The following is a 23461-nucleotide window of genomic DNA, read 5'->3' on the forward strand; positions in this document are numbered from 1 at the left end:
GGGGACACGGGGAAGTGCACAGTCCGATTGACCCAGTCAATCTGAACATTGTGAGACTCCAGCCAGTCCATTCCGAGCACCAGGGGAAACCGGGGCATGGTAGCAATGTCCAAAGTTCGCATCTCCCGGTGCTGCTGGTGACACAGAACCAAGGGCTGTGTCTCCTGAGTAGCGGCGCCCAAGCGCAGGAGCCACCCATCAATTGCCTCCACCTGTACCGGTTCCGACTTATCCTGGAGTGGCACCTGATGATGGGCGGCAAAGGCAGAGTCCATATACGAGCGGGTTGCCCCTGAATCCACCAGAGCATGAGTAAGAATCCAGGGCCCGCCAGGGGGGTATAGGCGCACCGGAACCATGAGGTGTCAAAATTCCACCGGTGAGGGCCCCTCTTGCATGGTTTGGGACCCCAGGTATCCAGGGCCTTCGGCTACCGGGGGTGGCGGTTTCCCTGCGGCCGGCATCTTCTTGGGACAAGATCGGGCAAAATGTCCACTCCCCTCCCGACGCCGCGTCTTCTCCGAGGGGGAGAGGCGAGGTCATGCTCCCCCAAGCTGCGTTGGCTCGTCTGGCAACTCGGCTGTGGCCGTGGACCTGCTGGGGAGGCCTGGAGCCAGGAGCCGGGAGTGCTGGCTGTCCCTTGGCCTGGCGATGGTCCTCCAGCCGATCGTCTATCTGCAGGCTCTGCTGAATGAGGGCGTCCAGAGTGGTGGGGCGATCCATCATGGCCAGCTGGTCCAGTATCTCATCCGACAGTCCCTCAAGATACTGGTCCCGAAGTGCAGAGTCATTCCAAGACAAGTCCTGCGCCAACAGCCGAAATTCTGTGGCATAGGTGGCGGCTGTGGACTTGCCCTGTCTCAACCAACGAATCGCCTGATTGGCTTGGCTCCCCTTCAGAGGGTTGCCAAACGCAGTCTCCAAGTGGTTACAAAACCCCTCATAGTCTGCCGGAGCAGTGGCAAGGCCCACTTGGCCACCTGGTCCTTTAACAAACTGATCAAGAATTGCACCTTGGTGCGATCGTCAGGAAAATTCCGGGCTCGCCCCTGAATATACAGCTTGGCCTGGGCAAGGAACATGGGAAAGCTGGCTGGGGATCCATCAAATTTCTCTGGCAGGGCCACTGGGTACTTGCCAGAAACTGGGGCGTCAGCCCCAGGAGCCGGTAAGGCGTCCAACTGCTGTTGAAGCGCCGTAACCGCATTGCTTACCTGCTGAACGGTGTGAGTCAAGGCCTGGTTGTCCTGGGCCAATGCCACCAACGCAGCTGCCTGATCGGCCATGGCTTCTGGCTCTTCCCGAACGCACTCCAACGAAGGGGGAGTGCGGGTGTGGCGGGAGCAAACTGTGCTGGTCCCGGGGGGAGGTTACCGTGAGGCGTGGTCAGAGTCCGGTCCTGGGTTGAGGGTCTGGAGACTGTCCACCAAGGGCGAAGCAGGGTCCAAACCAAGAAGCCGGGCGTGGTCGGGAACTCTGGAAGAACAGGTCTGGGTGCTGGCAGAAACAGGTTTCCAACGACGTTGCTCCCGCAACCTGGGACTGGGCTAACTGGCCTTTATTTCCTCTGAGGCCAGGGGCAGTCACTGTTTCCTCCTTCAGTTTCCTTCCTTCCCTGTGTTTCTCTCTCTGAGGTCTTTAGAATCTCCTCTTTATCTCCTCTTCCTATCTTTGTTCACGGTAATCTCCGTCAATGGTGGAGGGCCCCCGTGACTCAGCAATCGCCCTCCACACCTCTCTATCTCCTCTCTCACACAGGTATGTCAGTTTTCTCAAGTTATTTTTCCTCAGTGGGTCTGTTTTTTAGTCATTTATTTTCGCTACAGTTTTTAGTCCATTATAAAGTCCTCCAGTAGTTTACTCTTCTAGTTTCTTCTAATTTCTAGTTTCAGTTCGTTTATTTTTGCTCAGTCTGGTGTATCTAGGCACACTTTTCTTAAAACACCTTGTGCAATTATTAACAGAGGGTTTTCACGTGAGGAGTACGGCCCCTTCTCTGTTGTCTGTTCAGTTCTGTAGTTCCTTTCACAAACTGTTTCTTCCTGCCTCCCCCTCCCTCTACTGAACAGGCAGATGTTTTTCAATTGTTTTCTTTCAATTTTATTTTACGGGGAGGCATTTGCTTTTAACAGTCTCCTTTTTATAGGGGAGTTCAGCGCTGCTGTGCCGGGGAATTGGGGCATTTGTACCAGAGAGTGGTTTTGCCTCTTTGCGCAAAGGTCTTCCCCACGTCTTTCTATATCAGTTTTCTTTGTTCTATAATATTGGGAAACCTCTTCTTTTGAGCTGCCTTAGGCTTCCGCCCTCAGGTTCCCCCCCTGAGGTCGAGGTGACTTACGCCTAGAGATTGCAGGAGCGCAGATCTCCACCCATCTCTCTGGCGTGCTGCTCTGGAAGTCCTCCAGAAAGTTCTTCCTACAGTTTAGTTTCAGCTTTTGTGAGATTTTGGGTGTGTTTTTTCACCTTTACTGATACAGTACTTGGGTTTTTCTGAGTGTTTTAGAAGTTGAATTAAAACACAGTGATGAAAGACAGGGGGGGACGTGCAGCATGGCACCCTACCCAGTCATAAGCTGTTGCTTCCTTCTCAGTGCCCTCCAGTTGGAGGACAGTTAAGAAGGATGCAACAGTTGTGCGCCCTGGCCCCTGCAAGCCCAGCACTGCTTTTGTGAGCGTGCTGTGAACTGTTGAATCCTTCTCACAATGCCCTCCAACTGGGGGAGTGGCTGAGAAGGATGCAACAGACATGTGCCCTGACCCCTGCGAGCAGTGCCATAGCATGCCTGTTGCATCCTTGTCAGCTGTAAGAATGTCACAGCAACTCACAGCGCCCTCACTGCAAGCCAGCACCACTCGCAAACGCAGTGCTGGGCTCGCAGGAGCCAGGGCACACACCTGCTTGCGGTGTCCCGCGAGCCCAGCCTCGTTTATATGAGTCTTGCAAAGTGTTGCTGCGCTTGCAGGGTGCCATGCGTGTTCCCCACTTTGCAGCAGTGGGCAGGGGTTGCTCCGGTGGTGAGCCCAACCCATGGCCTTGCCCCCACGGTGTGCCCTGCACACATATGCCTCAGACGCAGGTGGGGAACGGTCCACCGCTGACTGAGAGTAGAGGAAATCTAATAAATGGGTATCAAGTGGCTCCCCGAACCCCCCTCCCAATTCTTTCACCATAACACTAGACAGGCCTCTGTGTGGAGGGAATTCCCCAATTACTAATAACATATATAAATGAATGCTTGAGAGCTGCAGATTTTCCCTCAAACACAGAGTGAATTGAACATTGTTCTCTTCTCACTTTTATCTTTTTACCATGTGAACCTGAACAGTAAGGATGTCTGTACTGGATGCTCCAAGCTTAGACTGTGGCTTCAGCAAGCCATTTTTGTGTTTCTATACAAATAATTTAGAAACTTTTTGAAACTAAGTTGTACTGTCTGTCTTTTCTTGCTGCTGTGTTTAAAAGCACATGAATCTGACCTTTGAGGAGAGTATAAGTAAACTATTTTCAAATTACCAAACGTGTGGCCTCTTTCTAGCCTAAGGGAGGTGGGTAGCTCAGGAAGTGACTTAGAAGGAGATATTTTAACAGTATAACAGCCTTTATTTCAACGTGATTTTAAATCTCTGCAGGGGCTCTCTCACCAATGAGTACTTGCCCCAAACCTGGATCTAGACATCCAGGAATTCTTTTATTTTACCTTGTTCTATTTCCCCCTTTAACCAAAATGCCAAAAACAACAGCAGAGCCTCAAGCTTAATCTTTGAAAGCATCTCCAGGGAGGACAGGTGATGTCTCTTGGCCTCAAACCTGCAAAAGCTGCTGCCAGTTACAGAAGGCAATACTGAGCTAGATAGACTAAGCTGTCATTAATTTGCACATTCAGCAACAGTTAATTGGAGTATTTGCTTCAGGGCCAATGCACCTGTTCTTATGTCTAGGACATTGGAGGTGAGTTACTATAAAAGACATTTGCACTCAGATTTTGTGTGGTTTTCAGGCATTTGGGATTCAGGCGTTTTGCAAGGAGGTGATTGCAGGAGCTTGCAATCAGCAGTGAGAGAACAGCAAGGTGGTGGGAAGAACAAAGCTAAAGGATTCTGTATTTGTACGTAGTCTGTCTATTTTTCAATAAACACTATCAAGTATTCAGACGCTTCTGTTACTGTGCTCAGCTGGCACAAGGATTTTGTCATTCCAAGTTTTTCGTGGGAGTTTCCCAAATTCCATTTGGCTACCCTAAGCAGCTCTGTGGATCTTAGCTCAAGACACAATGTTTAATTAAATGCAGACCTTCCTTTATGTGCTACCCATGCCATACATGCCCCTCATTCCTTTCCCAAGACATGCAATATCTAGAAATGCAAGCAAATAAGTTCAGCATGGAAGGGGTGGGAAGATGAGAGATTGAGTCTATGCAGTTCTGCCACATTCTCAACCTCTGACTCTGTCAGTATAGATGGCAGATGAATAAATGATTAGAAGTGATCAATAAAAGATAAAACATAGCCCACTGCTTACCTTTGATGTTCCAGGGCCCCTAACTGGTTACCTACTGTGTCAGAGAAGAGAGAGAGAAAAAAAAAATCAAAGCATCAGCACAGATAAAATAACTTCATCTTTATAGCAGGAAAAGAAATACGTTCTTACCATTTTCATTGGGAGGGAGGGGGAAAGAGAGGGGGAATAAAGGAGAAACAGCACTAAAGAACAGCAGCTTGGGTTCAATAGCTGAAATGAATGGGTTACATGGGAGGAAAAGCAGGTGATTTATTGATCAACAGAAGCTGAGAAGTGAAGTGTCTAGCTGAATGCAGGATAGGAAAATGATCTGTTTTGCCATCATGCTGTGAACGGCAAGGCGGGGGGGGGGTTTCTGTCTCGGGATCCCAAAATCCTTAGTAAAGTACAGCCTGTCCCACTGCCAACCTCCCCAAATTAAACCTGATGTAAAATAAAGGAGATGAAGCAGATTGGTACAACATTTAAAAGGGGGGAGGAAATAAGTCACAATACACAAAATATCTGGAGGGGATATTTAGTCTAATCAAAAGCACTAAGAGAGGAGAGAGAAATTGAAGAGGGGGGCAGTAGGCTTGCAACATAGTTCCCTGAGTCTCTCTTAACTGTGCTCCACCTCGCCATCACTCCCGGAGCTTGCTGCTATCCGAAGCCCAGGGAGTGTGGTGCTGTAGCCCGCTGCGCACCCGGGGCTTAGGGCAGCTATCTGCAAGCCTGCGGGCGCCCGACAGTGCTGCGCTCCCCGGACTTCGGGCTGCAAGCACCTATCCGCAAGCCTGCGGAGCCCGGCGGGAACTCCCACTGGGCGCCGCAGGCTTGCGGATAGCTACCCTAAGCCTGGGGTGCACAGTGCCGCACTCCCCGGGCTTCGGGCTGCAGGCGGCTATCCGCAAGCCTTCGGAGCCCGCAAGAGGATAGCTTCCTGAAACCAGGCTTCAGCGAAAGCTGAAGGGGTCGGTGTGCACCGACCCCTCTCGCTCTCCAGGCTTCAGCGAAAGCCTGCATTCGCCCCATAGGACGCACACACATTTCCCCTTCATTTTTGGAGTGGAAAAAGTGCGTCCTATAGGGCGAAAAATATGGTAGCTTATAAATTGAAATTCTAACACTGAGTACAATTTATTACCTGCTCTTCACCCTAAGGTCCCAGGGCAGCTGACAACACTTATAATACACATTAATGTTAAAACACACTATTGGTCTGCGAGCGGATAATGGAGGATGACAGAGACTGCTCGCTCTGCGCAGCCTGATTGCTGTGAGGGTCTGGGAAGTGTGCTCAGGCAAATCAGCTTCTCAAAAAAGCCTAAAGGAAAAGCTCAGGTCCCGAAGGGTCCGGCGGTGTCAAAGGACACTATCTAGGATCTCCCAAAGCTCCGGAGGGAGCTGAGGGAGATCTGAGATTGAGCTCAGGCACAAGGTGCAATCGAGACTCACAGCAAACTGCCTCTAGTGCCTCCATTGAAGCAAAGGAATTCGGACCAATTTGACAAGGTAATAAAAAACAACCTAAATTAGCAGCAATAAAACAATTAGATCCACACCAGGGTGTCAGGGAATTGGAGGCTGAGAAGGAGATGAGGGGGGAGAAGAGAGGCACTTACAGAGAGCCTAAGTCTTTAATCAGCAGCTATTCTTCCTCGTCAGAGGAGGAAGAGAAATAAACGTTCGGAGACAGTGAAACGGGGAGGGGTGAGCCAGTTCCGGGTATCAGCCACTCTGCTGGGCGCGGCGAAAGAAAACGTCAGACGATCCAACTGACTCATCGTGGTGGAGTGTGCTTTTTGAAGTCTTGTCAGGACTTTGAAGCTAAGCAATAAATCTTTGTACAGATGTGGCTGGCTGCCCGGAGTTTTATCTCAGCTAGCTTGTCAGCAATTCCCTAACACAGGGTGTTAAAGAGGAGCCTGCCCCCCTCCGGTGCAGGAATTGATCTGGCTGGAAAAACTCTGCAAGGACTGAATTAAGAATGAGAATAATAGCGGCTAATTTTTACAAGCATTCCAGGCGATGAACTGTGTTTAACCTGTGATTTGCCTAAAGCTCTGGATGCAGAATCTTTTAGACGTTATAAATATTTTCAAACTGCAAAGAACCCTAATATTGTGGAGGGAAAGAGATGAAAGCGGGACATTGACTTTGTGTGTGTGTGTGTCTAATATATACTCTAAGGACTATTTTCCCTTTTTATGATTCAAAAGAGACTGACACTGTGGGGCTGAATTTATTTTGAATTGTCTTGTGGATTGTTGATTTTTGTTTCTTTTTAAAAAATATAACCTAAGGACTATTTTTTATTTCCTTTGCTCCTTTTTATGATTTAAAAGAGACTAACATAGTGGGATTGAATCTAACTTGGTCTATTTTCTGCTTCTTGTTTTGTTCTTTTTTTGGTCATTAAAATGGATTTTCTCTTTATTTTTTTATTTGGAACTGACAGGGGCTAGATACAAACTGGAGTTGGTGTAATTTACTTTACTTTCATTTATATATGGATTATGAGGTGGGCTTTTTGGTAGAAAGCTGAAGAAAGGGGAAGGGAGATTTGGTTCTAAAACCCCCAGAATTAACATAAATAAATGGATAATTGCAGGGCCCTTTGAAGTGGCTGAAGGAAGAATCACACTGCTGAGAGACATGGTTTTTGTGAATGAAAAAGGAGACTTGCAAAACCTCTGTTTGAGTTAAAAAGGGGGGACAAGTTGGGTTTAAAGGCTTTCTTATTTTATTTTTCTACTCTTTTCCTACTCTTTCCTTTTGTAGCCTGACAAGCTTTGCAAGTAAGTTGTAGTGAAAGAGGGAAAACAGGAAATCAAATATCAAAATTAGATTAAAAGGGAAAGTACAGCGTGAGGAAGGAGAGTGAGAGATTAAGGACGGAATTACAGTGATATAGTGACACAGTGTGGCTGAAAAAAATAATTGCCATTTTTCTATTTATCTTTTAAGTATTTCCCTATAATAAAGGAGAGAATCCCATCTAGTGACATTTGTATATAGTTACAAACATTGAATATATATATATATATAACACACACATTTTATTTCTTTTCTCACCTTCCTCCCTTTTGCTTTAATTTTTTATTTCTTCTCTATACAGAAATTGAAAATTGAAACTTAATTGTTGAAAATTGTTTAGTTATTCTGAGTTAATATTTTAAATAATAAAAAATAAAATAAAATAATGTTCCAGTTATTTGTTCCTTTGTATTCTGAATATTTGAAAGGAAGTAGGCAAGGGAAGGGAGAGAAGGGCGGGGGAGGGGAGGAAGGAAGAGGGTTTCCATATACATAGATATAGATATATATGTGTGTGGTTTTTTTGCTTTTTTGTGTCCGTTTCCATTGTTGTGGACAAAACTATGGCTAATACAGGCAAAAAACACCTCCAGGCCCAACTACAAAATCAAGTCAGAGAAAAGAATCAATTGCAGAAGGAGACACAAAGTCTGATTTAACAACAATTTTATTAGAAATGAAGAACGAGATGAAGAAAGGAATACAGAGACTGGAACAAAAAGTGGATGTCAATACCGTGGCAGTCACAAACTTAACAACAGAAATTAAAGAATTGTCACATAAAACTTCAGAATTGGAGAAAACAGTACAGGACTTAAAGCTTAAAACCTCCAGCTTGGAGGAAACTTCTAAGAAAAAGCAAGTGGAGGTAAGAGAAACAAAGAGGGAGCAAGAAAGGATGAAGGAGGATACTGAAGCGATGAAATTTCTTTATGAACAGGCTCTAGATGAGATTGCAGTTCTGGAAGTACATCAAAAAGATCTGATTCTTCATCTGAGAGGCATGGCAGATGACACAACGGTGGAATTACCATATTTTTCGCTCCATAAGACACACCTTTTTCCTCTTAAAAAGTAAGGGGAAATGTCTGTGCGTCTTATGGAGCGAATGTGTGGTCCCTGGAGCCAAATTGCCGGAGTGCGGCACGCTCCTGAGCTGCTCTTTGGGGGTGGTGGGGGGAGCCGCGCTGCTCTGCTGGCAACTGGGGCTGGAGGGGGAAGCCCCGGGAAGCTCTGGGAGCAGTGAGCAGGCTACACGTAGATGCCCCGCGCTCCTGGGCTGCTCTTTGGGGGTGGGGAGCCACACTGCTCTGCTGGCAGCCTCCGCTTTCCCCTTGTTGTAAACAGAATCTGTCCTTAAGGTTTGTGAGCAGCGGGCAGGCTGTTCGCCGAGAGAGGGGAGGAAGAGGATGGAGAGAAGGGGGACCAAGAAGCTCTGCTTGCTTTACAATGAACAGGAGGGAAGCCAGACGCTTCTGCCCCTCCCCCAGCTGACTGTAATTCAAGCAAAGGGAGAGCCGCTTGCACGCGTGTAAGCAGCTCTTAACTCTGCTTGTTTTACAATGAGCCGGAAGGATGGAGACAGCCCCTTCCGCCCCTCCCCCAGCTTACTGTGCTGGTAAGTCCCGGCATCGCCTCCTCTTTTTGTTCCGGTTCCAGCGAGGCAAGGCAGCTGCCCTCCACAGGCACCCACAAATGTGAGCTCTCCCTCTCTCTCTCTTCCTTCCTTCCCTCCCTCTTCCAACTTAAATAAAATATGCGGGGGGCATTTAAGCCCCCACCTCACATACCACAATTCAGCCTTTCTCAACCTGTGGGTACCCAGATGTTGTTGAACTACAACTCCCATTGACCCTAGGTAGCAAGGCCAGAACTCAGGGAAGATGGGAGTTGAGGGATGATAGGAGTTTTAGTCCAACAACATCTGGGGACCCACGGGTTGAGAACTGCTGTGATCTCAAGACAAAGTGGGGGGGGGGCAAAGGCACCTAGGCCTAGGACAATTCAAGAAAACAAAATGATGCATATGCTATAATATCAATAAACATTTAGGGTGATACCGTAATTTTATTTTTTTCACAGACTGTATGTTGGCTATGTTTACTATGATGCCATTAGTTAAAGGTATGGTCAGCACTCAGTGGTGAACATTGGAGATACTGTACATTACTGACAGTTCCTTCATCACTGTATTTTCTTGCAGAAAACCTCCCCCATTCTGATAAGGATGATAAAGCAGAAAAGACTAGCATATAAGATTCCTTTTAAACTAGATTATTAGTACTTGACCAGTTTAGAGCACATATTAGCGAAACTACAAAAAAGTGCTTTAAAGAAGTGAAGACTCATCTAGCTGTAATTCCTGGAGGTCTTACCAGCCAGTTGCAACCTCTCGACGTTTCTATCAACAAGCCATTTAAGGTCTTTATACGAGAAGAGTGGAAAAAATGGATGGCTGTTGATAATCATGATCTGACATCTACTGGACGAATGAAGAGGCCCACTATCACTCAAGTTTGTGAATGGGTGAAAACATCATGGCACTCGGTGAAGGAGGAAATCGTTGTCCGGTCATTCAAAAAATGTGGCATTAGCAATGCTTTGGGTGGAAACGAAGATGGTATTTTACATGAAGATAGCGAAGAAAGTGATGTCAGTGATTGTGTGCAACTGAGCTTCATAAATTCTGACTCTAGCAGTGATGAGTTCTTGGGGTTCACAGAAGACTAGAAGAGTACTCAAACCTTAAAGTCTCTCTTCATTTGTTAATGACAGTGATGATGGTTCTTAATGCCACTGTTGACTGCTGTTCACTTTACATGGCTGTAATATGATTCTGATATACCGGTTGTTTATTAAATACGGTAGTTTAGTACAACATTTGATTCAGAATTTTTTTTTCTTGTTTTCCTCTAAAAACTTGGTGCGTCTTATGGTTGGGCGTGCCTTATAGAGCAAAAAATACGGTAGGTGAGAAAATAATAATAGAACTTGCTAATCTGATTGAAATGGAGGAAGAAATGGTTAGTGCAGCAGTGGACAAAAAAATTCGTGTAAAATCAAGATATGCTAAAGCACAAAAACTGCTGGGCGGCTGTCTTTAATTCTCTTTGAGTTAAAAATCTCCAGAGTAATACAGATGCACTATCAGAAAGATCTCCAGATTGACGACCAAAGAGTAATAATCCTGAAAGAAATACCGATGAGACTGTTAAAGAAAAGAGCAAATTATAAATATCTGACAAATGCTCTGCAATACAACAAAATCACATTTCGTTGGGAATACCCTGAGGGAGTAATCCTTTACATTTAAAGTAAGAAAACAGAGGTGTAGGGATCCTACAGAAGCAGATAAATTTTGAAGAAAATATGGAAAAGAATTAGCAGGAGAAAGGGCATTTGGTTTGGAGACAGGACATGAAGAAGAACCACCAACAGAGGTGGAGAAGAGAGATAAATAAATAAAGGACAAGATGGAGTTGAAAATCTTAACTTGGAACGTAAATGGACTCAATAATAAAACAAAAAGGAATATGATGAGGTAAAAATTTGGATGTGATCTGCTTTCAGGAAACACGTTGTGAAGAAACACAAAAGAATCCTGATCAATAAAAGATTGGGAAAGGACTTTGCGGCCGCTGATGTAGCAAAGAAGATGCAGTAATGCATATAAAACCCGAATTAGATCCAAAGCAATTATTTAAAGTTGAGCAAGGAAGAATATTGATAATGCAGACAACGTCACAAGGAGAAAAAAATAATGTTAATAGGTGTATATGCACCAAATGAGAAAAAAACTGAATTTATAAGAGACCTGAAGAAAACCTATTTGAATATATGAATGAAAAGATCATCTTGATGGGAGATATGAACGGTGTAGCTTCCCTGGAATGGGACAGGACTATAAGAAGAAGTGATACAAAAAGAAGGGAAGTTGCCCAAGGCTTTTTTTCAGATGACAGAAAATTTAGGTCTAATTGATATATGAAGGAAAAAACACCCACTGGACAGACAATTCACATTTTATTCGACCACAAATAATTCTGGGAGTAGAATAGTTATGGCCCTCTAGAGATTTGTACATTAAGGTAAAGAAGGTAGAAATTCTACCCAGGACATTATCAGATCACAACTCTATTATGGTGGAATAAAGAACAGGGCAAAATTTCCCAATGAGATGGAGATTAAATGAGAATTTATTAAATGATCAACAAATATTAGAAAAGGGGTAGAATATTAAAATATTATTTTGAAATTAATTTGAATCAGGAGACAAATTTGAAAGTGGTATGGAATGTGAGCAAAGCAGTGAAGCAAGGCTTTTTTATTCAGCAAAGTACATACCAAAAAAAAAGGAAACGAGTGTTGAAAAAGCAAGAAATTCTACAAGAAATAAAAAGGAAAGAAAAGGAATTGATAATTTCCCCTCAAAAATAGATAGTAAAAATGGATATTAAAATATTGCAAACACAGTTTTCAATTATAATAAACTGAGAAATAGAGTGGAAAAATAAATATTTAAAACAGAAACAATTTGAGCAGGCTAATAAACCAGGGAAATTATTAGCATGGCAAATAAAAAAAGAGAAATGTCCTTTCTGATAAGAGCAACTTTTGCATCTCATTTGGAAACCAAGGACCCAGAGTCTGGAGGAAGAATGGGGAGGCACACAATGCCAGATGCTTGAAGTCCAGTGTGAAGTTTCCATAGTCTGTGTTGATTTGGGGAGCCATGTCATCAGCTGGTGCTGGTCCACTGCGCTTCATTAAGTCCAGGGTCAATGCAGCTGTTTACCAGGAGATTTTGGAGCTGTGCTGGTCCCGGGGGGGGGGGGTTACCGTGGTCAAAGTCCGATCCTGGGCTGAGGGTCTGGAGACTGTCCACCAAGGGGGAAACGGGGTCCAAAGCAAGAAGCCGGGCGTGGTTGGGAACTCTGGAAAAACAGGTCTGGGTGCTGGCAGAAACAGGTTTCCAACGTCGTTGCTCCTGCAACCTGGGACTGGGCTGACTGGCCTTTATCTCTTCTGAGGCCAGGGGCGGTCCCGGCCCACAGGTGACCCGCCTCTCCTGGCCTTAAGGCGAGCACTCCTCCTGAGAGAACCCAGTTCCCTCCGCCTCTCTGCCCTGAGCCTCTGCAGCTCAGGAGAGGCTGGAGGGTTACTGGACCCAGGAGCAGCTTCACCTTCATCTGACAGGGCTGGGAGAGGCGCACCTGCAGGCAATGGGTCCTCAATCACCCCCAGAGCCAGAGTGGATTCATCTGGTGTCTGCTCCTGAGGACCTGGCACAGATGCGGGCCCTTCAGATTCAAGCCCCTGCCCCGGCTCAGTCGGCCCTGGAGGCGGGGACTCCTGTGCAGGCTGGGACTCCTCAGATTCAGCTTCTGAATCAGATTCCCAGGTCATCACAGGAGCACTTCATGCTTCCTTCCACAGACAAGCTTTATGGGGATTGCTGACTTCATTTTCCAGCAGGACTTTGGCACCTGCCCACACTGCCAAAAGTACCAAAACCTGGTTCAATGCCCATGGGATTACTGTGCTTAATTGGTTTGCATTTGAGAGAGAGAGAGTGGCTGAAGGATGAGGAGATTTCACCCCTCCCATATCCAAGAATCTGCTGATGAGTCTGGTGATTTTCCAGAGAGGAGGGGCGGTGTTCTGCTCTCTACTTATTCCGCTCCAGCCTAACATCAGTCAGTCAGTCAGTCAGTCAGTGTGTCGGAGAGAGAGAGACTGAGTGTTAGAGATCGTGTGTATAGATAAGGTTACTGCTAAGAGCAGCTGCAGGCACTCAGTGCAGTTCAGCATTCATTTTGCTTAGACCTCATATAGCTCTGTATATAGTTGTGTATTATAGTTGTAGATAGAATAAAGAAGATATTATACAGAGCTGCTCTCCGAGTCGTTTATGCTCTGCTATACTCTGCTGTGTGACGACTGTCTTTTTGTGGAAGTGAATCCGGTGCTCACAACTCTAAGCTCTGAGTCCACAGCACTTTGACCTGTTCCTGTGCAGAAGGTAGTCTCTGGAAGTGCTATCCAGCTCGCCTAGCCCAGTAGGGGTTGAAGTGGATCAGTCCAGTTAGTGGCACTGGCTCAAGGGCGATGCTGACACTGCCCAAACTGCCAAAAGTACCAAAACCTGGTTCAATGCCCATGGGATTACTGTGCTTAATTGGCCATCAAACTCTCCTGACTTGAACCCCATAGAGAATCTATGGGGCGTTGCCAAGAGAAAGATGAGAGACATGAGACCGAGCAATGCAGAAGAGCTGAAGGCTGCTATTGAAGCATCCTGGTGTTCCATAACACCTCAGCAGTGCCACAGGCTGATAGCATCCATGCCATGCCGCATTGAGGCAGTAATTGATGCAAAAGGAGCCCAAACCAAGTACTGAGTACATATGCATGCTTCTACTTCTCAGAGGTCCATTATTGCTCTCTTTGCAATCCTTGTTTTGCTGATTTCATTTAATATTCTAATTTTCTGAGATTGTTAATTTGAGGTTTTCATCAGCTGTACCCCATTATCATCACAATTATAACAAATAAAGGCTTGACATATCTCGCTTTGCATGTCATGAGTCTATCTCATATATTAGTTTCACCTTTTAAGTTGAATTACTGAAATAAATGAACTTTTCCATGGTATTCTAATTTTCCGAGTTTCACCTGTATATTATAAGAAGTTGCAGGTTTGTCTAATACAACTATTAAATGACATTATGCATATGATTTTATATATAGGCGAGCTGCCAGAATCTTGGAAGAATGCTCATATGACTTTGATTTCGAAACAAGACAGGGATCCTGAGCAGCTAAAAAATTATTGACCTATTTCTTTGTTGAACAATGATTATAAACTTTTTGCAAACATATTAGCAAATAGGTTGAAACTGGTATTAAAAGAGGTAATCCACCATGACCAGGCCAGATTTTTGCCAAGAAGACAAATGAAAGATAATATTAGAAATGTAATTAATATATTAGAATACTTACAAGTGAGAAACGAAAAACAAACGGCTTTCGTGTTTTTAGATGCCAAGAAAGCATTTGATAAAGTCTCCTGGGATTTTATGTTTACAGTTTTAGAATATATGAGTTGTGGAGAAACTTCTATAAAAAGAGTCAAGGCAATATATATTGTTGTTGTTGTTGTTTGGTCGTTTAGTCGTGTTCGACTCTTCGTGACCCCATGGACCAGAGCATGCCAGGCACTTCTGTCTTTCATTGCCTCCCGCAGTTTGGTCAAACTCATGCTGGTAGCTTAGAGAACACTATCCAACCATCTCGTCCTCTGTCGTCCCCTTCTGCTTGTGCCCTCCATCTTTCCCAACATCAGGGGCTTTTCCAGGGAGTCTTCTCTTCTCATGAGGTGGCCAAAGTATTGGAGCTTCAGCTTCACAATCTGTCCTTCCAGTGAGCACTCAGGGCTGATTTCCCTAAGAATGGATAGGTTTGATCTTCTTGCAGTCCATGGGACTCTCAAGAGTCTCCTCCAGCACCATAATTCAAAAGCATCAATTCTTCGGCGATCAGCCTTCTTGATGGTCCAGCTCTCACTTCCATATATCACTACTGGGAAAACCATAGCTTTAACTATACGGACCTTTGTTGGCAAGGTGATGTCTCTGCTTTTTAAGATGCTGTCTAGGTTTGTCATTGCTTTTCTCCCAAGAAGCAGGCGTCTCTTAATTTTGTGGCTGCTGTCACCATCTGCAGAGATTATGGAGCCCAAGACAGTAAAATCTCTAACTGCCTCCATTTCTTCCCCTTCTATTTGCCAGGAGGTGATGGGACCAGTGGCCATGATCTTCGTGGTTTTTTTTTTATGTTGAGCTTCAGACCATATTTTGCGCCCTCCTCTTTCACCCTCAATAAAAGGTTCTTTAATTCCTCCTCACTTTCTGCCATCAAGGTTGTGTCATCTGCATATCTGAGGTTGTTGATATTTCTTCCGGCAATCTTAATTCCGGCTTGGGATTCATCCAGCCCAGCCTTTCGCATGATGTATTCTGCATATAAATTAAATAAGCAGGGAGACAAAATACAGCCTTGTCGTACTCCTTTCCCAATTTTGAACCCATCAGTTGTTCCATATCCAGTTCTAACTGTAGCTTCTTGTCCCACATAGAGATTTCTCAGGAGACAGATGAGGTGATCAGGCACTCCCATTTCTTGAAGAACTTGCCATAGTTTGCTGTGGTTGACACAGTCAAAGGCTTTTGCATAGTCAATGAAGCAGAAGTAGATGTCTTTCTGGAACTCTCTAGCTTTCTCCATAATCCAGCACATGTTTGCAATTTGATCTCTGGTTCCTCTGCCTCTTCTAAATCCAGCTTGCACTTCTGGGAGTTCTCGGTCCACATACTGCTTGAGCCTTCCTTGTAGAATTTTAAGCATAACCTTGCTAGCGTGTGAAATGAGTGCAATTGTGTGGTAGTTGGAGCATTCTTTGGCACTGCCCTTCTTTGGGATTGGGATGTAGACTGATCTTCTCCAATCCTCTGGCCACTGCTGAGTTTTCCAAACTTGCTGGCATATTGAGTGTAGCACCTTAACAGCATCATCTTTAAATTTTTTAAATAGTTCAGCTGGAATACCATCACTTCCACTGGCCTTGTTATTTGCAGTGCTTTCTAAGGCCCATTTGACTTCACTCTTCAGGATGTCTGGCTCAAGGTCAGCAACCACACTACCTGGGGTGTACGCGCCATCCATATCTTTCTGGTAGAATTCCTCTGTGTATTCTTGCCGCCTCTTCTTGATGTCTTCTGCTTCTGTTAGGTCCTTACCACTTTTGTCCTTTATTATGGTAATCTTTGTACGAAATGTTCCTTTCATATCTCCAATTTTCTTGAACAGATCCAGTCAGCTAAGCTGATAGTAAATAATGTCTTGACTGAGAATTGTAAAACAACTAACGGAACAAGACAAGGCTACCCATTGTCACCTTGGTTGTTTATAATAGTTTTAGAAGTATTGGCGCAAAGAATAAGATGCAATCAAGATATTAAAGGAATAAGAGTGGGACAGAGACAATATAAATTAAAGGCATTTGCAGACGACGTGGTGATATCAGTAGAGGAACCAATAGAGTCAATTCTGAAAGTATTACAAGGGATTAAAAAAAAAAGGTGAGGTAGCAAGTTTTAAGATTAAGATAAAACCAAACTCTTGGTTAAGAATATGAATGATGAGAGTAAAAATAAATTACAAGATGTGTCTGGATTAAAGATTGAAAGGAAGGTTAAGTATTTAGGTGTATGGGTAACAGCAAACAATATAAATTTGTATAATGATAATTATTTAAAAACCTGGGAAGAGATTTTAAAAATTAGCAAATTCGGAACAGAATGAATCTTTCACTATTAGATAGAGTGTCAACTATAAAAAAATGAATGTATTACCTAGAATGTTATTTTTGTTTCAATTGATTCCAGTGATTGGCAAGACAGATTGTTTCAATGTATGGCAAAAAGATATTTCTAAATATATTTGGCATGGGGAAAACCCGAGAATAAAATATAAAATATTGATAGATGCAAAAGAAAGAGGATTTCCCCTGCCGTATATGAGACTATACTATGAAGCATCCTGTCTTTGTTGGATGGAGGAATGGACAACATTAGAGAATCCACATATTCTAGACTCTGAAGGTCATGCTGTAAAGGTGGTGTTTCCCCTTTGAAGTACACGGCACACTCCGGCACACGCAACGTGATATTTACAGTCTTTATTACATATATACAAGAAACAGCTATAGTTCAGAATGACACATTCGAACCCGTTGAGTCAGATTCAGGGAGTGGCTTCCTACGATTCCCAAGCCAACAAAGTAGGCATGGGAATCGAGCGAGACTTAGATCTTTACATTTCATTTCACTCCTTGTCTGTGCTGATTTGAAAGCCCCCTCCCTTCCTGAGTCTGAGCTTCCTTCCCGAGCCTCTGGGTGGTTGCAGGGATCTTCAGCATCCCTGAGCCCCTGTTCTGCATCTTCTTTCCATTGCTCCTCCGAATCCTCCCTGACACATGATAATATTTTTGATTGGCACGTTTATTTATGGTATGAAAAGGTGAAAGTACATAAAGGATTTACAAATCATATAATTAGGAAAAAATTGTATATAGTATGGAATACAAAAATCTATTAGAGGTTAAAACACCACTTTGGCTCTCGCCGTTGGAAGCTATAGCGGTAAAGAAAAATAGTATGATAGAAGGGTGGACAACTTATAGAAATTTATTAAAACAAGAGGGAGGGGAGTATAAATTAAAAGAATTTAAGGAATTATCAGGAAAATTAACAACATGGATACAATATCATCATTTGAATGAAGTATTCAAGAAAGATAGGATACGAGGGTTTGGGGAACAAATACCACAACTGGAGAGAGACCTGTTGAAATGTAATGTAAAAGTGCCGTCTAAAATGTATAAAATATTATTGGAATGGGAGACAAAGGATGAGCAAGTAAAATCCTTAATGATACATTGGGCAATAGATATTGTTCATAATATAGATATGGAAGCATGGGAACGATTGTGGAATATGGATGTAAAATTTACAGCATGTTATGGTCTAAGACATCTGAAGGCAGCTCTGTTTAGGGAAGTTTTTAATGTTTAATGTTTTATCGTGTTTTTAATATTCTGTTGGGAGCTGCCCAGAGTGGCTGGGGAAACCCAGCCAGAAGGGCAGAGTATAAATTTGTTGTTGTTGCTGAAAGTTATATGAAAATGTTATATCAATGGTATCTAACACCAAGTAAATTGGCAAAAATGTATAAATCTAAATCAAATAAGTGTTGGAAATGTAAAGAGAATGAAGGTTCTTTTTATCATATGTGGTGGTTAAAGCTTACTGGGAAACGATAGGTAATGAATTGAAAAGGATGTTTAAAATAACGTTTGTAAAATAAACCAGAAGCTTTCCTTTTGGGAATTATAGGGACAGAACTACCCAAACTGTACAGAAACTTATTTATGTAGGCTACGACAGCGGCAAGAATGTTACTTATCCCCAAATGGAAAGAAGTATAAGCGCCAGCAAAGAAAGAATGGATACAAAAACTTATGGAATATGCAGAAATGACAAAACTTACCGACTCTAGGGTTGCGGCGCTCATCTCGCTTTATTGGGAGTCGGCATATATTTACAGATAAATTGTAAACAGATAAGAACATTGGCAGGATTATTGTAATAATTTGCAGTTTCATAAGACTACCTATATATTTAAAGTAGATGAATAAATGAACAAATTAAGTTAATTTGGATATGAAGATATTAAAAATAAATTTAAGGAACTGCAGAAAGAGGGGGAAGGAAGTCAAGTTTTGAAATGTTAAAATGACTGTAAAATTATTGAAATGTATAAACCTGAAAATCATAAATAAAATAAAATAAAATAAAAACACAATATTGCAGGATATTAGAAACTATTAAAATTACAATATGTAGGTCCTAAAAATAAAATATATATCTCAAGTATATGCATCTTATTCCTGCACTGCAGGGAGTTGGAGTAGATGACCCTCAGGGTCCCTTCCAATTCTATATTTCTATGATTCTATGTGTCAAAAGTCAGGGTAAAGAGGTGCACCTTCAAGCATTTCCGAAAGGCTGTGAAGGTGCCAGACACGCCTCTGGGGGGAGGGAGTTCCACAGCTTAAGGCCTGCCAAAGAGAAGGCCCTCTCTGTGGCTGCCACCCTCGCAAGCTTCTGAGGGTGAAGAAACTACAAAGAGGACTCCCTGTGACAATCTTAGCATCTGAGAAGGTCTATAGGGAAGGAGGATGTGTTTCAGATATTTGGGGGACAAGTCGTTTACTGCTTTAAACACTAACACGAACACACTGAATTGGACACAGAAAGAAACTAGCAACTAATACACCTGTTTTAAAGAGGGGTTATAGAAGTTTTAACTGAAAGTCCAGTCAACAATCTGGCCACGGCATTTTCGGACCAACTGAAGCTTCCAAGTCATCTTCAAGGGCAGCCCCATGTAGAGCTCGTTGCCATTATTATTATTATTATTATTATTATTATTATTATTATTATTATACCCCATCCACTCTGGGTGGCTTCCAGACATATAAAAACATCATAAAACATAAAATATTAAAAACTTCCCAATACAGGGAATGTCTTCTAAAATTTGTGTAGTTCTTGATCTCCTTAACATCTGAAGGTAGGGTGTTCCACAGGGAGGGCGCACTACCGAGTAGGCCCTCTGCCTGGTTCCCTTTAACTTCACTTCTCGTAGTAAATGAACCAGCAGAAGACCTTTGGAGGACCTCAGTCTCCTGGCTGAGTGATGGGGGTGGAGACGCTCTTCTACTCTAGAGATAGGAAAGGTGCAGAGGAAGCCCGCCTATTTTTAAAAAATGATTTAGGTGCAGAGTGTCAGGATTTACGGTCTCCCTTGCACACCAAGAGACAGCAGGCTGACAATTTTATGGTTTTTCAGATTTATTAGTATTTACACAGAAGCCCAGTCGGAGCACACAGTTCAGTCATCATCACTTGAGATTCCAGTTGAGCTGACTAAAGAGCGGGCTCTGCGTAAGCAGGAAATACACCAATGACTCCTCTTCTTGTGGGCTTGACGCCAAGCCTGCAGTCTGCCCCATCTATGAGAGCGATGGGATTCCAGCACAGACTGTCCAGCTTCTCCCTCTTCCCGAGAGCATATCGGAAAGCTGTGTCTGTTCTTCCTGCCTTACGTCTCCCTGTGAATTAACGACAGGCATTGAGCGATAGGCCAAGCTTTTCGTAATCTTCTGCGAAGATATTTAGGATGGTTTGGAGGGCATCCTCTGAGCGTGCACACACTACATTGTCATCAGCATACTGAAACTCTATGACAGAAGTTACAGTAACTTTACTCTTTGCTTTCAACCTACTCAGATTGAAGAGCTTTCCATCTGCTCAATATATGATTTCTACTCTGGTGGGGAGTTTCCCTTCAACAAAGTGTAGGATCATGGAAATGAAACTAATGAAGAGAGTTGGGATAATAACACAACCCTGTTTAACACCTGATCAGTCCACAGTCCACAGAGTGTTGCAATTTACAGTGTCAAAAGCCTTAGTCAGATCAATAAATGCCATATACAGGGGTTGGTTTTGCTCTCTGCATTTTTCTTGAAGATGTCGAGCAGTGAAAATCATGTCCAATGTCCCCCTAGAAGGCCAAAAACCATTTTGGGATTCAGGAACGGTCACCTCGGATATTGTTAAAAGACGGTTTGCTAAGATCCTTCAAAAAATTTGCCAGCTGCAAATAGAGAGATGCCTTGATAGTTTCCGCAATCAGTTCTGTCACCTTTTTAAAAGAGATTGATAATTTTGGCATCCCTAAAGTCTGTAGGGATCTCTTCTCTCCCCCAGATTTTTTCGATGATCTTCTGAAGTTGTTGTGTAAGTTCAATTCCACCCACTTTGAAGACTTCAGCAGGTATACCATCAGGTCTGCTGGCTTTGTTGTTTTTCATTTGGTTAATAACTGTACAGTGATACCTCGGGTTACATATGCTTCAGGGTACAGACTCCGCTAACCCAGAAATAATACCTCGGGTTAAGAACTTTGCTTCAGGATGAGAACAGAAATTGCACGGCGGTGGCGCGGCAGCAGCAGGAGGCCCCATTAGCTAAAGTGGTGCTTCAGGTTAAGAACGTACCTCCGGAACGAATTAAGTACGTAACCAGAGGTACCACTGTACACAACTCTCCCAAATTTGGAGATACTGAAAGCTCATCTTTAACTTGGTTTTGCAGAATTTGTGAGAGGACCTCAGCAGCTACTGGGGAGTTGCGGTTGAGGAGATGTTGGTAATGTTCTTCCCAGCTCAGTGCAATAGTTTCTTTCTTTCTTTTCAGAAGTGTGGTGCCGTCTGTTGAGCGTAGAGGGCATATGCCATGATTTATTGGCCCATAGATGGTCTTTGTGGCTTTAAAGAAACTCTGTGCATCATGAGTGTTGGCTAAGTGCTGGATCTCTTGAGCTTTTTTTTATCCACCAGGTGTTTTTTAGTTCTCTGGTCTTCTTTGAACCTTAGCCTTAGAGCTGGCATAGGTTTTTTTCCTTTTTTAATAATAATTTTATTGAGTTTTCCATATTTAATCACATTTTATTACATAACTCTATAACCTAAAACATTGCTCAAACAGAGCATCGACCTCCTTCCCCCCCTCTAACTTCCAAATGTCTTTTAGTAAATTCTTAGCATTTCTATACTCACTTTTTTACCTTCGATCTTCTCTCAACGTTTCACCTCGTTATATGTAAATCAGCTCCTTATTTTCGCATTACAAAACATTTCAACTCAAACCTACAAACGTTTTCAAATGTTTACAATTTTCTTTCATATAAAATATAAATTTGCTCCAGTCCTTTTGAAACAGTTCACCGCACCGATTCCAGATCTTCCCCATCAGCTTTGCCAGCTCTACGTATTCCACCATTTTTATCTGCCATTTTTCCAATGTAGGAAGATCCTGCTGCTTCCATTTCTGGGCCAGAAGTATCCTTGCAGCCGTTGTGGCGTACATAAACAAATTTACATATTTTTTTAAAATTTCCTCTCCAATTAAACCTAACAGAAATGCCTCTGGTTTTCTGTTGAAATTATATTTAAAAACCTTTTTCAACTCATTAGATATTGTATCCCAACAGTCTTGGAAGCACATTCATTTTAATAGCTGAGATTCTACCCATCAATGATAATTTCATTCTGGTCCAAATCAAGTTACTGAAGCGACAAATAAAATTGACCAAAACACTACAAGCATTAACAACTTGGGGCAGAAGGTGAATTCAAATACAGAATCCATTGAAAAACTGCTGCAAGAATCTACTTCGAATCGAAAGACAGCTGAGGAAGCAAAAGAAAAAGCAGTGGCTGTAGAGGAAAAGATAACACCGATATGTAAACAACTTGGGGACCACCAGTCGCAACTTGGGGACCACCAGTCGCGTTTGTCTATGATTGAATTGAAGGAGAAGCAGACCAACTTGAGGATTAGGGCGGTGCCTGAACTTGAAAAAGACAGCCTAAGTGATTTTCTAACACAGGAATTTGCAGACTTTTGGAAACTGGATGATAAGCAAGATTTCAAGATAGTAAGTGCTTTTAGACTTGGAAGAGGAGGGAGAAAGAACAGGGTGAGAGACTGTTTGATTACCCTTCGAACAAAAGAGGAGAGAGACAAAATACTGAGTCTGCACTTCCAGAAGACCTTGGAAATAAACGAATCAAGAGTGGAGATATTTAAGGACATTCCGAAATATCTTTTAGACCTACGGAGATTTGGTGGCCCTACTGAGAGGTAATAGAACCATCTTTAGGTGGGAATTCCCCCAAGGCCTATCTTTTACCTTTAAAGGTAAAAAGTTTAAAATAAGATCAGTGGAAGATAAAGAAAAATTTCTGAGAGAACACGGAGAAGACCTGCAAAAAAGAGTTGAAGAAGAGCCAAGAGCCTTAAGACCAGGAATATTAGACTTAGTATCACTACCTTTGGGACTGGACAAGCTAGAGAAAGTGATACCACCGTCAGAACAAGAGGAATTATTGGGAGCAGTTGGAGGAAAAGCAAATTAAATGTCTCTGCAACTATTAAGTTGGAACATTCATGGATTTAATTCCCCGGAGAAAAGGAGGAAAGTCTTTCACTTACTGAAAAAGGAACAATTGGACCTGATTTGTTTACAGGAAACACATGTGATAAGGCTACACAGAAAAGTTTTGATTAATAAAAGACTGGGCCAAGAGTTTATTTCATCGGACAAGGTTAAAAAGCGAGTAGTTATTTATGCAAAAGAGAGCCTATCACCGAAATTTGTCTTTAAAGATGACCAAGGAAGATTGGTAGCAATCGAAATTCAAACACAAGGAGAAAAATTTCTGATAGTAGGAGTATATGCACCGAATGAGGGGAAATCTGAATTTTTTAAGAAGTTGCATGAGACATTGTTAGATTACATGGACTACAACATTATTATGCTGGGAGATATGAATGGAGTGGTATCCACAAACATGGACAAGTCGCAGAGGCAGGTAGTTACCAATGATAGCAGACTACCAAAAACTTTTTTTGAATTGACTGACAATATGGATTTGATTGACATTTGGAG

At 43.0% G+C, this 23461-nt stretch overlaps 1 protein-coding gene across 8 annotated transcripts in view; it reads right to left on the reverse strand.

Annotated features, from left to right (window-relative positions):
* Positions 1-23461, reverse strand: part of LOC128406015 (far upstream element-binding protein 3-like) — a 332867-nt gene that overhangs the window by 249545 nt on the left and 59861 nt on the right. For 7 of the 8 annotated variants that reach the window (XM_053373069.1, XM_053373070.1, XM_053373068.1 and 4 more), the window contains exon 3: positions 4520-4553. In XM_053373069.1, coding sequence (XP_053229044.1) covers positions 4520-4553 — 34 coding nt within the window. The remainder of the gene's footprint in view (positions 1-4519; positions 4554-23461) is intronic. The other variant, XM_053373066.1, reaches the window with a different exon arrangement.

This window comes from Podarcis raffonei, chromosome W, assembly GCF_027172205.1.
Source record: "Podarcis raffonei isolate rPodRaf1 chromosome W, rPodRaf1.pri, whole genome shotgun sequence".
In the NCBI taxonomy this organism is placed as follows: domain Eukaryota; kingdom Metazoa; phylum Chordata; class Lepidosauria; order Squamata; family Lacertidae; genus Podarcis; species Podarcis raffonei.